This window comes from Rana temporaria, chromosome 5 (assembly GCF_905171775.1).
Source record: "Rana temporaria chromosome 5, aRanTem1.1, whole genome shotgun sequence".
NCBI lineage: Eukaryota > Metazoa > Chordata > Amphibia > Anura > Ranidae > Rana > Rana temporaria.
Window position 1 is genome coordinate 171,130,563 of NC_053493.1, and position 17,956 is coordinate 171,148,518.

Genomic DNA, 17,956 nt, shown 5'->3' on the forward strand with positions numbered 1-17,956 from the left:
CTGAAAAAAAGAAATGTACGCGATGAAAAAATGTGTAACTCAAGTAAGTAATATCTTGGTCGGAAGCAGCTCTTTGCCAAAACTACAAAGAATAGTATAGCTAGCAGGAATTAAGTACCTTACAGGTTTTCAGAGTGTTTTAATTTCATTTCTGAAATTCTAGATTCACCAGTTTGAGGGAAAAAAACAATTGTTTTCAAATAAACCAATAGGAGAGAATGAAATGAAAAATGACTTCGTAAAGCTTCTCAACTAGAAGTATTACCTCAGCACACAGACCACTGCACGCAGAATACACAACAGTGAACACAGTAATCAAAGTACAAGTTCCAACTGTATGTTGCTAAATGGCTCCCCCTAGAGTGCAGTTCAGAGTGATACACAATTGTATAGCAGTAAAGCTTTGTGAAAAAATAAAGTATTGAACGTTCCTTCAGTTCCAGTTTTCTTGTCTTCAGCTAGCTTAATTATACTGCAGTGTGAGGTGGTGCACGTTTTGTAATCCAAATTAGCAAAGGAAACAGTAACTGTAGAATCTGGTGAGATTGATTACTTAGCTGAAAACTATCCCCACGTGCAATTCCTTCTGTGAGTGAACAGTACAGTGCTGACCTTGCAGCATGGGGGGAAAAGGAAACAAAAAACCCTAGGATCCAGCTATAAAATACTCAGGTGCAATAGATCCACAGTCGTGGGACTACAGGTCTCAGCGGCAGTCTGTATAGCAGGCAATCACTTAACAATAGTACAGTCACTACATGGATAGACAAATGCCTTCTCACCACTCTGGATCCCAGCTGGCTGTGGACTCTGTCTGTATAGATGGCAACTCTGCGCCATGCTTCTCCACCCGGTATGCTAGAAGGCAGGTGACATCAAAAGCTCTGAAGCACAGGCTGGTTCTCCTGCTCGATCAGCAGGGCTGCTCACAAGGATCCTTCTGGGGCAGGCAATCCGCTCTCTGCTATAGGCCACAGGCTCTCCCAGCCCTGGGCACACACACACAGGCCTCTTGCTGGTTGTTGAGTGGCGTCCAGAGAGAGAGAGAGAGAGAAAGCAGGCCACACCTGTCCTTTTATCTGCTTACCCAGCAGGCTGTGCTGTGACTTGGCATTGTGGGTTTGTAGCTTGGCATTGTGGGTTTGTAGTTCCCAGCCTGATTTAACAACATGAGTACTTCCTCATTGTCCTATATATCCCACAATGCATAACTGTTTTTCTTAACCAGAAGGAAATATCCTGATAAAGTTTCAATGGCCACTAGAGGGGGCCAAACCCTTTCTAAAGAACAATACATTTCTTAAATTATAACTTTGGTAGTAGACCTGTGCTAATATATATATATATATGTATATATATGTATATATATATATATATATATATATATATATATATATATATATATATATATATATATATATATATATATATATATATACACACACACACACACACAGTTGCAAGAAAAAGTATGTGAAACCCTTTTGGAATGATGAATTTCTGCACAAATTGGTCATAAAATGTGATCTGATCTTCATCTAAGTCACAATAATAGACAATCACAGTCTGCTTAAACTAATAACACACAAATAATTAAATGTTACCATGTTTTTGTTGAACATACCATGTAAACATTCACAGTGCAGGTGGAAAAAGTATTTGAACCCCTAGACTAATGACATCTCCAAGAGCTAATTGGAGTGAGTCAACTGGAGTCCAATCAATGAGAAGAGATTGGAGGTGTTGGTTACAGCTGCCCTAAAAACACACACACCAGTTCTGGGTTTGCTTTTCACAAGAAGCATTGCCTGATGCGAATGATGCCTCGCACAAAAGAGCTCTCAGAAGACCTACGATTAAGAATTGTTGACTTGCATAAAGCTGGAAAGGGTTATAAAAAAAAAAACTATCTCCAAAAGCCTTGCTGTTCATCAGTCCACAGTAAGAAATTGTCTATAAATGGAGAAAGTTCAGCACTGCTGCTACTCTCCCTAAAAATGGCTGTCCTGTAAAGATGACTGCAAGAGCACAGTGCAGACTGCTCAATGAGGTGAAGAAGAATCCTAGAGTGTCAGCTAAAGACTTACAAAAGTCTCTGGCATATGCCAACATCCCTGTTAGCAAATCTACGATACGTAAAACAAGAATGGATTTCATGGGAGGATTCCACAGAGGAAGCCACTGCTGTCCAAAAAAACATTGCTGCACGTTTACAGTTTGCACAAGAGCACCTGGATGTTCCACAGCAGTACAGGCAAAATATTCTGTGGACAGATGAAACCAAAGTTGAGTTGTTTGGAAGAAACACACAACACTATGTGTGGAGAAAAAGAGGCACAGCACACCAACATCAAAACCTCATCCCAACTGTGAAGTATGGTGGTGGGGCATCATGGTTTGGGGCAGCCTTGCTGTGTCAGGGCCTGGGCGGATTGCTATCATCGAAGAAAAAATAAATTCCCAAGTTTATCAAGACATTTTGCAGAACTTAAAGCGGAGGTTCACACAAAAAGTGAACCTCTGCTTTTTGGATCCCTTCCCCCCTTCGGTGTCACATTTGGAACCTTTCAGGGGGGGGGGTGCAGATACCTGTATAAAACAGGTATTTGCACCACTTCCGCAGGAGTCAGAACCCGGGAGTCCTGCCCCTTCACGTCACCCCCCCCCCCCGCTGTCTTCTGGGAAACACTGTTCCCAGGAGAGAGCGGGGACCAGTGTTGGCGTGCCGCATGCGCAGTAGGGAATCAGGCAGTGAAGCCACAAGGCTTCACTTCCCGATTCCCTCACCGAGGATGGCGGCGGAAGCAGCCGATTACCGAGCGATTGCTCAGCCTCGTCTGCTGACATCGCGGGCGCGCTGGACAGGTAAGTGTCAATTTTCTAAAAGTCAGCAGCTGCAGTATTTGTAGCTGCTGGCTTTAAAAAATAAATAAAAAAAACAGGTGGACCTCCGCTTTAAGGCCATCTGTCCACCAGCTGAAGCTAAAACAGAAGATTGGTGTTGCAACAGGACATCGACCCAAAGCATAGAAGTAAATCAACAACAGAATGGCTTAAAACAGAAGAAAATACGCCTTCTGGAGAGGCCTAGTCAGAGTCCTGACCTCAACCCGATTGAGATGCTGTGGCATGACCTCAAGAAAGCGATTCACACCAGACATCCCAAGAATATTGCTGAACTGAAACAGTTCTGTAAAGAGGAACGGTCAAGAATTACTCCTGACCGTTGTGCACGTCTGATCTGCAACTACAGGAAACGTTTGGTTGAAGTTATTGCTGCCAAAAGAGGTTCAAGCAGTTATTTAATCAAAGGGTTCACATACTTTTTCCACCTGTACTGTGAAAGTTTACATGGTGTGTTAAATAAAAACATGGTAACATTTAATTCTTTGTGTGTTATTAGTATAAGCAGACTGTGACAGTCTATTATTGTGACTTAGATGAAGATCAGATCACATTTTATGACCAATTTCTGCAGAAATCCATATCATTCCAAAGGGGTTCACATACTTTTTCTTGCAAGTGTGTGTGTGTATTATTTATATATATATATATATATATATACAGTATATATATATATATATATATATATATATATATATATATATATATATATACACACACACACACACATACATACATACACACACACACACACACACACATATACACATACACACACTTATGTAACCAAAACTAAAATAATAATAAAATGTGTCCTCATATCTCATGTGTTCCCTGCAAGCACACTTACTATTTGTCTACTTTGCCTACACTGTGACCACAAGATAGAAAGTTTATTCATATGTTAAAATAAAATGAGCAAAACAAAAAAGTTTTTAACCACTTAAGGACCGGCTCACGTATATATACACACACGTCAACACAATGCTTCCTGTGGGCAGAGCGACGTATATATACTACCCCTTTAAGATGCGGCATGGGTGCGTGGCCGGCCGCAAGCTCTGTGAGTCTGACCGCGGGACCCGCGTACTCCATGTGTGGGGGGATACCCACGATCGTGTCACGGAGAGGAAGAACGGGGAAATGCTGATATAAACAAACATTTCCCCAGTCATCCTAGTGACAGGACACTGATCACCGCTCCCTATAATCGGGAGGGGTGATCAGTGCTCAATAGCATTCCCAGTATTGTTATTAGTGGGAATACTTCAGCAGTCCCACTATTTTTATTCCCTTTTTTATTTATCTTTAATATTAATTTTCTTGTTCCGTACGTTTTTTGGCTCTGCGTAACTTCTGCATACTTTCAGCTATTAAAACCATTCAACTTTTAAAATGTTAAACTCTTTCAGCTGATGATGGGACTTCTTCAATTTTTCATTTTTTTACCATTTATACTTTTTAAAATATTAATCTTTTTAACACTTTTAACATTGAAGTCAATGAGCGCATGCTTCAAATCCTTAAAATCTTATTCTGCTCCCAAAAGTTTCAGCTCCTTCATACTTTCACCTACAGACGCCAAACAACCTTTAACATGTTCACAACATATTCAGCTATTCGGATATATCTTTTCAGTTTGATATCTTTTACAGTTTTTGTGAAAAAGCTGTTTAAGTTTAGTGATCATTTCAGGAAATGTTATCGATTAAACAGAGTGCGTATTGGGCTATTTAGAGTGGATGATGTCATAGCTAGAGCACAGAGCCTTAAAAAAAAATACCTTAGTTCCTTCTCTATAAATTGCTCTCACGCCTACAAGATCTACTTGTCATACACAATTTATACATCAAAACAAAGGTATTTTTTGTCAGTTTTGTGATACGCCTTTTACTTTTGGCTGGTTGAGCTTCCAAATGACAAGAGTTCTACACTTTCTTCCATTGACTGTCCTGTATAAAATTCTACACATTTCCCAGTGAAACACACAGTGAACTTTTTTTTTAAATCTCTGACATGCCCACATTTTTAAGTTTATCAACATAAATTTTATACCGATACGTTTACAAAGGTTGCGTGTCTCTAATGGTGAAGTCCGTGTTTCGATAGCATGTACTGTTGTGGATTTATTAAGGCTTGTTTGAAGGGTTCTCTCACACTGTCTCACTCATTAGATGTGGGGATTAATGATCCAAAAGCTTTTCAAAAAAACTTTAAATATTCCACATCTTTCATACATTAGTGGTGGTGTTTCACTTCAACTTTTTCTTACGGATTTAAGCTATTCATCCAGTTAGCTTTAGCAATTCAGCATTCCCATGCATTTTCTACAGGAAATGCATTTTCTAGTTGACAGGTGAAATTTAAGGGTTCATGACACTTCTTGAGATAACGCAGAGCGAACAGTATATAAGGTAGAAATAGATTTGTGGCTGGAACAACATATATTTTTTTGCACTTTTAGAATAGATATACCAGAATATTTTTAATTATATATTTACCACCAAGGATATACACCAAGTTATTGGACCCTAAAGGAAAGTCATAAACATGCACCTCACCCACAGGTTTTTCTGTTTGCACACACCCTGGATAGAGGCCAGTCTGTCTCTGACTTCTCCTTACTATCCAGGGCTTGTATTGTCCGGTGAACTGTAAAGACTGCACTTGTACTTAGCTTGTCAGTTCTTATCTCTATCATCAGACTTTTACTCTTCAATAGTATGCCATTATTCCAATAATCTATCTGAAGCTTGGACTTTGGTCACCTGCACTTGACCTGACAATCTTTCTAAGATCACAGAAAGAGCACAATAAAAATTTAAAAAAGAAAATAATTTTTACATGTTGTCTGAATAATTTTCTTATCTGGCCATTTGAATCGATCCATAGCTTGGCATAGCGTCGTATGCAGTATTTCTCTTCAATGTGTGGATTTATAACTTTCCTGATCACTTCATTAAGCTTTGAATGGGGAATGGTTTCATAGGCTCCCTTCACATCAGTCTGGAATCAGAAGAAAAAGCACCATTTTACTGGCACTACATTAAAACAGAAACTTTCCTATCAAATACTTACTGTGATTTTCTTTTTTTTATGAACTCCAAGGTAGCATATATATGGGTTAACACTGCCTCCTCTTCTATCCTATTGAACTCCACTACAATAAATTTTGGCTCAGTCCCGCCAGAGGCCGCGTTCCATAACTAGCCTACTTGAGATATTGGGAGGGAAATCCTGCTGCCATGGAGTCCATCAGGAAAGGAAAATTACAATAAGTATTTGATCTGAAATTTTCCGCATTCCTGACAGACTCCATGGCAGCATACGTATGGGAAATTACTAGCCATACACACCCGGGTTTTATTTTGTACTTTCAACGAACAGGACTTTGTTTCAATTGTTTTTATTAAGATTTTGAGAAGAGTAAAATCAACAAGATCACTGTGAGAAGCAGCGAACAATCCTTGCTGCTCTGTATAGACAATAAGAAATGGTACAAAAGTAGAGGGGGAAAAAACAGCAGAAAATCTTGGCAATTGGGTAGGTCTGCTCTAAACTCATATTTTGCTTTATAACATAGATAAACAACAAAAACAGTGTAAACACTGGGGGGTGGTCATCCATACGATTACCCCTTGGATCATAATGTGGGACAACAAAACCCAAGATTTTGAGACCACCTTAAATCGTAATCTCTGAAAGTAGGCACACCAGGTAGGAAAGCCCATGTAGCGGACAGGACTTTCAAACCAGAACAGAGGATAAAGAAGCAGGCTCTACAGAATAATGAGCCATAAAATGTGTTGATCGAGGACCATGAGGCTGCTTTACAAATCATCTGCAGGGGTAACAGGTTGCGAAGCCGTCCATGTTGCAGACACACCCCTGGTAGAGTGTGCAGTCACCGCTTCTGGAGGCACCAAGACCGTAGCTCTGTAGACCAGTTGGATGGACTGAACAAGCCACACTGCAATAATTCTGGATGAGGCACGATTTCCTTTGTTCTTCCCATAAAAGAGAAAAAACAGACGATCAGATAGTCGGAAGGGAGCTGTGGTTTGCAGATACAGTTTTAAAGTTTCTCCCACATCCAACGGATGTACATTGTTGCTTCCAGCCGATCTGAAGGTTGGAAGAACAATCTCTTGGTTCTCAATAAAGACCAATGTTACCTTAGGATTGGAGTCAAGCATAAGTATGAGTACCACCTTACAGAAAAAAAAATTTAAATAGAAGGCTCGCATACCTAGTGCATTACCAAAAATATAAAAAAAAAAAAAAAAAAAAAAAAAAGATACTCACAAGAGGGCAAATAATCATAGGCCATAAAATCACAATGATGAACAGGCTGGACATGATTGTACCGAATTCACATACACAGGGTATACAACTGACATGTTTCGGGGGGCGCACCCACTTCCTTAGAGCAAAGCTTGTTTTCTGTAGTATCTATCGGACAACCCCATCTGAAGAGGGCAGCATTCGCTTAGTTCTGTGGGATCACCATTGTCCTTGTGACTCCACACTAAGGAAGACCTCATGACTGTTAGCATGAGTACCACCTTATCTTGGAAGAACGATAAGAATAGTTATTTACAACCAAGAGCTCCTTTTTGCAGATGGGATTGCCATGAGAAATGCAGACTTAAGGTAAAGCTTTCCAATTGAGCTTAGCCTCGTAGACTCTTTTCCAGCTTCTGAGAGAAAATTGAGGACAAGAGGGAAGTCCCACTTGGGGCAGCTTGGCTTTCTCTGAGGTCTACGTATCACAGCTCCTCTGAAAAACAGACAGACAAGAGAGTGTCTGGCCCAGGGCACCCAGTTGAAGGCCGACACCTGCACCCTGAGGGAGCCAACTGATAAGGCAAGGTCTATGCCTGTTTTTAGGAAGCACAGAATATCCTGAATTTGTGGTCACTGTATGACCAGCCAGTAGTGGTGTTCTATGAACCTTGACTAGATTCTGCCATAGATTTTGTTGGTGCTCATTCTCCTGGCATTTATCAAAGTAGAGTAAACTCAAACAGGACAGCCTAGGGACTCCAGTCTCCCCTTTTCAAGAACCAGACCATCAGATGTAGCTGAGCCGGGCATTGGATGTAGAGTTGCCCCCTGCGACAGAAGTTCCGTTCTGGGAAACCGGACTCCAAAAGCTGAGCTGCGTCAACAAGGGGAACCATGGCCTGTTTGCTCAGTATGGAATTACAGCCACTATTTCCACATCTTCCACCCCCAGTCTTTGAAGGAAACGGAGGATGACTGGAACCAGAGGAAACGCTTGGGCCTTGCGAAACCTCCACTGATCCATCAAGGCATCTGTCTCAAAGACCGGGGCATAATTACTTTTCTAGTTTGTTGTTGCATGGGGAGGCACACAGGTCGACTTCTGGGCTATTACCCAGGGTCAGAATACAATCGAAGACTTCCACATGGACAGACCATTTGTTATCTAGTTGGATAGATAATCCGTTTGCATGTTTTAAACTCCAAACACATAAACCCATTGATCTGTTGGATAGGTTCTTCTGAGCCCAGGACATGTTTGGCTCCACTTCCCATAACAAGGATAGACAAATCCTCCCCCCTGCTTCCTTATGTAGGAGACCGCCGTGGTGTTGTCTAACCTTAAGAGCACTGACATTTCCACCATCAGGTGAGGAAAGACTTGTAGAGCTTAGAATGCTGCTCGAAGCTCCAGAATATTCAACACGATTCTGTGAGAGGGAAAGCTCCATCTGCCCCAAGCTATTTCCGATAGGCAATGAGTGCCCCATCTCGTATTGCTGGCATCTGTTATGGTGACCCAAGCAATGGGGGAAATGGGATAGCAGTTGAGATTTTTTCATTGCAGCCAAAGACTGTCCCTCAATCGAGGTTATGTAGGTAACTTGGTCCCTGCTTCCCAGACTTCGTTGTTGAAGAAAGCATTTTAGGAAGGGTCCCATTCTCCACTGCACCCATTTCATAAAAGGAGCTGTGGCCACCATGGTGCTGCTGATCTTAAGGCATTGGAAGGCATGAAGGTGTGAGGAGGACAGGGCCGGTAGTAGCCTGTTTGGGATCAATGGGATCTTCTCCGGGGGTAGGAAATGGTGCCCCTGAGGGGGTCGAATTGGGTCCCGAGATATAACGGACTGTGTGGCCTCTAGGTGACTCTTCTCCAGGTTCAACAGCCAGCCGAACTCGAGAAGCGTATAGACGACTTGAGCTCTTTGCTCCTGCAGCTGCTGTCTGTCAAGGGACAAAAGAGGATCGTCCAGGTAATGGTGCAGACATATACCACTGCCAATAAGATATTTGAAAAAACAATGTCGAAAGCCCAACGGGGAGACAGGTGAACTAGAGATGGATCTGACCTACAGCAAACCAAAGAAACTTCGGAAAATCTTCAGCTATGGGAAGATGAAAGTAAGCATCCCTCAGGTCTATGGACACAAGCCAGGTCGTGTTGTGAATAGTCTTAATTTCGAACTTTTCCTTTCTTATGAACGTGTTCAGTTGTGCAAGGTCTAGAACAGGCATCCATGAGCCGTTTTTCTTCAGAACCATGAAGAGGGGCGAGTACATGGCTTGAGACTTTTTGCATTCCAGAATTGGCACAGCAGCACCCTGTATGACCAGAGAATCTACGTATGATAGGAGTGTTCGCTTCTTCTCCAAGGAGTGCGGCAGAGCTGTGGGAATGAACCCGAGATGAGGAGGGCTCCTGAATGACCAAGCGTGTCCCAAAGTCTGTTTTGACCATCCAATTGTCCTGGATTGAGGCCGCCAAGACATGATGAAAATGGAGAAGACATGCCCCCACTTGGCCTGCCTGAGCGGGTCCAATACCAAAAGGACTCCCCGCCACCCGAGGTTGAGCTTTTAGAGGACTTCTGAAAGGATGACTGGCTTCTCCTCCAGCTACTCTTAAAATTCCCAACCTGGTTTGTAAGGCCGTGTACACACCAGCAAACATGTACGATGAAACCGGTCCGCCGGACCGTTTTCACCGTACATGTCTGCCCGGGGCTTTCTGTACGATGGCTGTACTAACCATCGTACAGAAATCCGCGCGTAAACAATGGCGGGCGCTCGGACATGTACGGTAGGTCTGTACAGACGACCGAACATGTCCGAGCGGGCAGGATTCCAGCGGACTGTTTTAAAACAAGTCCAGGAATATTTGTCCGCTGGGAAAAGACCCGGCGGGCAAATGTTTGCTGGAATCCTGCACGCTCGGGCCTACACACGACCGAACATGTCTGCTGAAACTGGCCCGCAGACCAGTTTCAGCAGACATGTTTGGTCGTCTGTACGGGGCCTTAGAGTGTGCTTCTCTTGCACGTTCCGAACTCTGTCTTCTGGGTTGTGCCCTCTTCCGGCCTAAAAGACGCTGGTCCTGGGGCAAGAAATCCGACTTGCCACCCGTGTTCTGGGCTATAGCACTGTCCAGCTTGTTGCCCTTCTTAAGGGATTCTTCATGATGCCTGCTTAGAGGTGGGATCCGCCAGCCATGGCTGAAGCCACAACGCACGATTGGCTGTAACTAAGAGCATGACCCGTGCCACTAGGCGAATGATGTTGATTGAGGCCTTAACCAGGAAAGCCGATGCCAGCTTCAGCTCCTGAACAGCGGAACGTCTGGCCACTTGTTCTTAGACACTCCTCAGTACTGCATCTACATGATCTGTCCAGACCTTCATCGCTTTGGACATTGCTGCAAGGGACAGAGCTGGCATATAGGCCATACGTGCCGTCACAAAAATCAGTTTAAGATCGGTGTCAATTTGCTTCTCAAAGCTGTCTTTAAAAGGAAACAGCATCCTCCAGTAGGAGTAGCATGTTTCACTAGCCTCATTGCCTAGAGCAGCGTTTCTTAACTCAAGTCCTCAAGGTGCCCCAACAGGTCATGTTCTCAGGCTTTCCATTATTTTGCACAAGTGATTTAATCAGTTTCACTGCCTTAGTAATTACCACAGTCGTTTCATCTGACAGAAATCCTGAAAACATGACCTGTTGGTATGCCTTGAGGACTGGGGTTGAGAAACGCTGGCCTAGAGGAGCTGTCGCTATACTATTCACTTCCTCATCCTTGATTGGATCGAGCTTAGGAGTATTGCTTAGCAGGGAGTTCTGTTGACGTTACCCCATTCCTCTGTAAGAATATCTCCTAGCTCCTCGAGGAATGGGAAATTCAAACAATTTGATTTATTTACAATCTCTATTGAGATTTTAATGACTCTTCCCACTTTAAGGCCTCCTTCCTTCAACAAGGAAGGTGCCAGGGCAAAGTCAAAGCCCACATAGGGATTCTCTTCCTCTGCCTCACAGTCTGAGGCCCCAACTGATCGGTGGCTTGGCTGGGAAGGCTCCAGAAAATCGTGACTGTCCTTTGGTAGGGAACACACCAAACTACGGGTGTAGACGGGTCTGGACTACGGATGCGGCTAGTACCCAACTCTTCAAGGGACTCTTGTACTATTCATTAAACCAAGGAATCTACCTGCTGGTTAACACTTTCCATTTCACCGACCGCCCGGGCATAGCATGACTCACAAACAGACTTACTGTCTGGGATCTGAGTCCCTCCACCTTAACAAGCTCTTCCCTCAGAGCAGCAGGCATGGTGGAGAGAGCAGTGCCTGGTGGATTCAGAACTTCACCCATGATGCCTGGATCTAGACGGAGGCCTATGGCGTCTGGATCTAGAAGAGGAGTGATAGTGTTGTGACCTAGAAGGATTTCCGTTATCACGTGCCATCTGTTGTCGATCAGACCTGGAAGGGCTACGAGAACAAAGCAGACAAAACAAAAAAAGGGATGCCCAGACAAGCGAAGAAGTTAAAAGGGCTAAAAACACCCACTCATACCTGCAGCGCAAGGCATAGTTAGGATACAGCAGGCAGTAGACAGGGAGGTCAAATGGCCATCACATAACTCAGGCAGAGAATAACAGTGCCTGGGGATACGGCCACCTATAACCGCAGGGAATCCCATTGCAATAGCTTTGACAGCAGTTTAAATTCCCCGCCTGTGCTGACGCCACCGTAGTGCACATGCGCCGAGTCCTGTGTGACCACCCCCATCTTAAAGGAAACGCACTTAACCAACGCTCGATTCCAGCCAAAGTTCCCACATGCGCAGCACCAACTGAGGGCACTGGCCAGAACACAGAGTGCCGTTCCGGAACACAAATCCGCTCCAGCCGCCACAAGAGGCCAAAAACTAGCACCAAGGAAAGACAAACAGAAAACACACATAACCGGCTGCCATGAGATTATAAAAACATGTACATCACCATGGTAACGGCACTCACTCAACCCACCTGGAGCAAGGAGACTGCTGCATCTGATCAGGGCATTACATTACTAGTAGGACTATCTGGCTGGCTGCCGCTTGCCCGCCAATGGCAGGGCCTTAGCTCTTCAAGGAATCATATCCTTCTGCCCCTTTTCCACTCCGCCAATAGCTGAGGACTGTTGGAACTGAATAGGGACACCTCTCTTCACATCTTCCGGATATGGCTTGCATGCTGAGCCACCAGGCCTTGGTCGTAGATGTGATCGATTGAGCGAAGGAACAAGGCAAGACTTCAACCTTAGGGTCCTAGAAGAACAAAAAAGGAACACAGCCTCGGGCACGGAGCCAAAATTTATAGGAGTTAGGTCCTATAGGGTAGGAGAGGAGGCGAGGTTTACCTGTATGCTGCATGGAGTCTGTCAGGAAAACTTCTATAAAACGATTTACAAAACAAGAGAAATACACATTTGCATAGTTATATATGCAATTGGTTATATATGTCATTATTTGATATTCGTTAGGTGATCATGAAAGCATATTTAACGTAAAACATTATATATATAAATAAAAGCAGTACATAATGGGCAGTGAAAAGTCCATGTACATGCGAGTAGAACATATGTGGTCAGTATTTATTACTTCAGAATTAAATCAGGCTTTGGGAGGTGAAATGAGCCCTACATCTCTGTGGAATGTACAATAATACCAAGAAAGAAAAATGGGACTTTATAGTGCATAATATCTCAGGAATTAAGACATTTTTTTAAGATAAAAAAGATCTTTCATTGGTTTACAAAAAAATAAAAAAAGCTTTTTCTTAAAGCCTGAATAGATTAAGAATAATACAGCTAGTGATGGACACAAATCCGCCTCCAAGCCCCTTCACATAACAAGAAGAAGAAATGATGTACTGTACAACATCATAGGAATGATTACAAATCCATAGCTAGACAGGTGCGTCAAGGCAATTGAGTCATCTCTACACATTTTGACGGTATGGCTTCATCAGGAGAATCATTGTGTCTAGACATATGTCAGTGTAGAAAAAACTCTCATAGTCAGTATAGAGGATTGAGCAGGGGTTTTTTAGTGGGTCCATGCAGATTTGTGTCTGGCACTAGCTGTATTGTTCTTAATCTATTTGGACTTTTTATCTTTTATAAACCAATAAAAGGTATTTTTTATCGTAAAGAATGCTTCCGTTTAATTCCTGAGATTTTAAGCACTGTAAAGTCCCATTTTTCTTTCTTGGTATTATTGTACAGTATTTGATACTTACAAACCAGCCAAGCAAGAAAATTTAAGCTATTTAATTGCTGTTTATCGCCTAATAACTTAAATCATGTGGATGTCAACAAGCCTGCCCAAGACTAATAATGAACCTTATAAACTTGCAGCAAACCTTTATTACAAATGTAGCAAGATACATTCAATGCAATACATACCTTTACAAAATAAAATTTGACCCTTTCTGCGTTTGATGCTTGGATCCCAAGAACAAATTTCTTCCACTTCTTGTATATGTCATCCAAACCAAACACAGTAGAGCCTATGATGCCAGGAGACTTGCTTCTCTCAAAGTTAAGAACACTAAAAAGATTTTTAACTTCACTGTTGAAATTGCGTATCTAAAACAAATAGGTGAAGGAATTTATATTTAATATATATATATATATATATATATATATATCTTTTTTGTATACATTTTTTTATATGAAAGTCAATAATAAAATTATTTCAGGAAGCAATCCAAAAGTCGTTAGTAGTTGTAGTTGTTGTAGTTATTTCTTGGTTTACAGAGGCAACATTTGGAAATTAAACTGTTGGCCAACCAATAACTACAGTATGTGCATCCAAGAGGTGACAAAGAAAATGTCTTCTTTCCGGACATGTTTTTCAATTTTTTACCTCTTGATAATTTGGGTACTCAAATTTTCTACACCCTCATTTGTAGATTTTATCAGCCACCCCCCTTTATGTTACTGTTGAAGAAAACATGAGGAATAAACTGAAACCAGCATTTTCTAATTATTATTGTAGGCTTTGATCATTTATGAACCTGGAAGTAGATATGTAATTATGCAACAATCGTTTTTAACTGCTCTGCATACCAAAATTATTTTTATTTACATTTTATATATTTTTTTAAGCACATATAGGGCCTTCATTTGTGTTGAAAATACCCTGAATATATTTGAGAATTAAGCAGAGAAATTCTCAAAAATGTGAAAAAAATTCAGTATTATTTTGTTTATAAAGTTCAGCAAAACTATCCAAATTATCGTTAGTATTTGAATTATAATAATTTTAAATTATTTCAAATTCTCATTATTTACTCCTACTTGCAAACTACGCCTAGAATTTGATGAAACCACTTGCGCAGTACATGTCAATTTTTCCAATCCCCTACAACAGTTTGCAGCCCCCTCCCTGGGTTCTGAACCTGCAAATATTAAAACATACATAAGCGTACTCGCAGCTCAGGGCACTTGCTGGGGGAATGTTCATGTATAGATTGTGGATGGACAAGGGGTAAAAATTGCAAGAGAGAATGTACCAAGGTCTTAGGCCGCGTACACACGGTCGGTCCATCCGATGAGAACGGTCCGAAGCTGACTGATGGTCCGATGTGCCTACACACCATCGGATTATAAACCGAGCGGGTCAGAACGCGGACACGTAAACCACGTACGACGTCACTATAAAAAAGGAAGGCCAAAGCCTTCGGCGCCACCCTTGAGTCTGCTTTTGCTAATTCCGTGTAACCGCGTGTTAGTGAAAGTTTGGTTAGAGCCGATTCGCGCTTTTCAGTCTCGGTGCTTTTTTTAGATCGTATTCTCGGGTTCAGTGTGTGCTTGTGGGTTCGTATTTGGCATTCAGTGCTGGCTGTCGGGTCGTTTCTGCTTTGCAGTGCCGTCCTGTCCGCTCGTATCTGTTTCCAGTGAGTTCTTTACAGGTATTGCTGGATTTGGGGGTGCTTTCTGTTTTAAGTGCGTTCTGACCAGCCGACCGGTTTGAAGCCATGATGGAGCAGCATGCTCATGCTAGAGTTCGTGCTGCGTATGGGCTGTCTTCTGCAGTTCATACTCACTCAAGGTCTTTGGCCAGGAACAGGGCAAGGAGGAGTTCCTGGGCCAAGAATTGGTTTGCGCCAGCGTGACCGATTCTCTCATATGCCTCTGCTTAGGGAAATCCAGGAGAATAATCCTGACGATTTCAGGAACTTTCTCTGTATGATGGACCCCATTTTCCACCGTCTATTGGATCTTCTGTCCCCCTTTATAAACGAGGCAGGACACTGATGCGCCAAGCCATCACGGCCAAGCAGAGGCTTATTGCCACCTTGCGGTACCTGGCGACTGGGAGGAGCCTGCAGGACCTCAAGTTCTCGACAGGCATCTCCTCCCAGCCGCTTGGGATCATCATACCGGAGACGTGTTCTGCCATCATACAAGTCATGCAGGAGGAGTATATTAAGGTAAGTTTCCTCCTTTAACATCACAATCTATGTCTTTAATGTATGCTAATGTCTTGTATTTCTTGCATTTTTCCCTAATTACCATGATTGTAATATGCTGTGAATGTCCCCTTTTGTCCCCATGCACGTTGTAAGCTTTCCATTCTCTTTTTTTGGCCTACATGCATCTTTCCCTTCACTAACCTGTCCAGCATGCTATCCTAGGCCCAAACACACCTAGCCTAGTCTTTTTTCAACCTGATTTTTGTCTGCTCCGTTGTAGTTCTGCCCCCCCCCCCTTAAAATGTGTCCCAATGTATTTTTTCTCCTTCAATTTAGGCAGAGTGCTACCCGTTTTTAATTTTTGTGCCTAAACTCAGCTAGAACCCCCCCCCCCCCAAAAAAAAAAGGTTTAATGGCCCATCAGAGGGGTGGAGGAGTCTGATAAGTGGGCTTCTTTTTTTGGGCCATGAAATACTCACTCCAATAATAAATGTTATACTGATGTTGCACAAGGATGTTTTTTGTATAGTGATTGCAATGTTTATGTGCCAAAGTACTAATTGTATTTTTTTGTTTTTCCCCACAGTTTCCCTCCACGCCACAGGAATGGCAGACTGTGGCTTCCCAATTTGCCCAGCGGTGTGACTTTCCGAACTGCGGAGGGGCAATAGACGGGAAACACGTCCGAATAGTACCGTCACCCCGTTCGGGGTCGTACTATTACAACTACAAAGTTTTTCATAGTATCACGTTGATGGCGGTGGTGTCGGCACAGTACGAATTTTTGTATGTGGATGTGGGGGAAGAACGGCCGGCTGTCTGATGAGGAGCGTTCGCGCAGACGGAGTTTGCCAAGCGTCTACAGTCTGGTGGTCTGGCACTGCCACGGGATGAAGACAATTTGGAGGGACTTCCATTTGTTTTTCTCGCGGATGAAGCTTTCGGGCTTGGACCTCACCTCGTGCTGCATTTTCCCCAGAGGCCCCTTACCCAGGAGAGGAGGGTTTTCAATTTTCGGCTGGCCAGAGCCCGGAGGGTAGTCAAAAATGCCTTTGGGATACTCGCCAGCCGGTTTTGCCTGTTCCAGACAGCAATACACCTGGCGGAATATAAACTGAACTCCGTTGCATTTGCCTGTTGCATTTTGCACAATTTTTTACGTAGGCACTCCCAGTCGTACCTAACCAACATTGGTGCTGAGGCAGGACTACCCTCAGATACCTTGACACTGGTCGCGCTGGCTTGGCCCCCCAATCTGCTCGTGAGGCACGCGACAAATATGTTGAGTACTTTGTGGGTAGGGGGGGCCATTGCTATGCCAGAACATATATAATTTCAAAATCAGACCACCTTTTTCTGAGCTGCTCCTTGGACCTCCTGACCCCAAATATGCCAAAGTCTCCTCGCCACTTTGTCCATTATTTTGGCCTTCCTCCGATTAGGGGTGTTGTATGGGCCATGATCTCCATCATAATCTTTCCTCCGTAGTATATCCACCATCTCTTCAAGTGACATATTTGTCGCTTTGTAGCGCCTGGGCCTGGATCGTGACGTTCCCGCCTCCGGCCTTTCCTCGTCAGGACAGGGTATACCACACTCCTGTGACACTGCCATATTCTCGTTTCACAATGATTAGGGGCGTGAAAAAGAGGAAAGGGTCCGTCATGGGCAGGTGAAGAGGGCGGCGTTTCACACATGCGCGGGGTATATAAGGAGAACGACGTGACTACGTTTGTTATGTGGAGTCTGCTCGAGCGGAAGTGACGAACTGCAGAAACGAGGGTAAATCTGAAAATGTGCCCAGCAGAGGCCAATAGACTTGAGTTATGGGATGGGGGGTTTATATGTTGATTGCACCCTTGCGCAATTATCTTGGGGCCCCCCATGCAATTTTGCTCTCAATCTGCTCGGAGACATCTCCAAAATATACATGTGAGACTGCAAAACCTCTTTATTTTATTGTGTATCAGATCAGGCAACGATTGTGATTGTTGGACAGAGGTAATTAGGCAGTGTATCATCTCATCAATGCTGAGGGGCATGATATCTACACATGAATGATGCCTTGATGAATGCTCTCATTACTTTTGCATGTTTTTATGCCACTTATTTAGTGAAATGTAAACACAGAGTCTGCAGGTAAAATCATCATTTCCTACAACAATGGGGCAGAGCTGGGCAGCATTTTAGTGGCAGCAGGAGACACTGTGTTTGAAGCTCAAAAGAATGTGCGCAGATTGTGACAAGGTAAAAGCTGAGCCTAGTGTTTATATGTTTATGTTTTGCTATTCTAGAAAGAAAATAAAA

The 17,956-nt window shown here is 43.1% G+C and overlaps 1 protein-coding gene across 5 annotated transcripts in view; it reads right to left on the reverse strand.

Annotated features, from left to right (window-relative positions):
* TERT (telomerase reverse transcriptase) overlaps window positions 1–17,956 on the reverse strand; it is a 194,568-nt gene that overhangs the window by 127,772 nt on the left and 48,840 nt on the right. For 4 of the 5 annotated variants that reach the window (XM_040353378.1, XM_040353380.1, XM_040353377.1 and 1 more), the window contains exons 5-6: window positions 13,635–13,817; window positions 5,749–5,910 (exon numbers count right to left, since the gene is read on the reverse strand). In XM_040353378.1, coding sequence (XP_040209312.1) covers window positions 5,749–5,910; window positions 13,635–13,817 — 345 coding nt within the window. The remainder of the gene's footprint in view (window positions 1–5,748; window positions 5,911–13,634; window positions 13,818–17,956) is intronic. The other variant, XM_040353379.1, reaches the window with a different exon arrangement.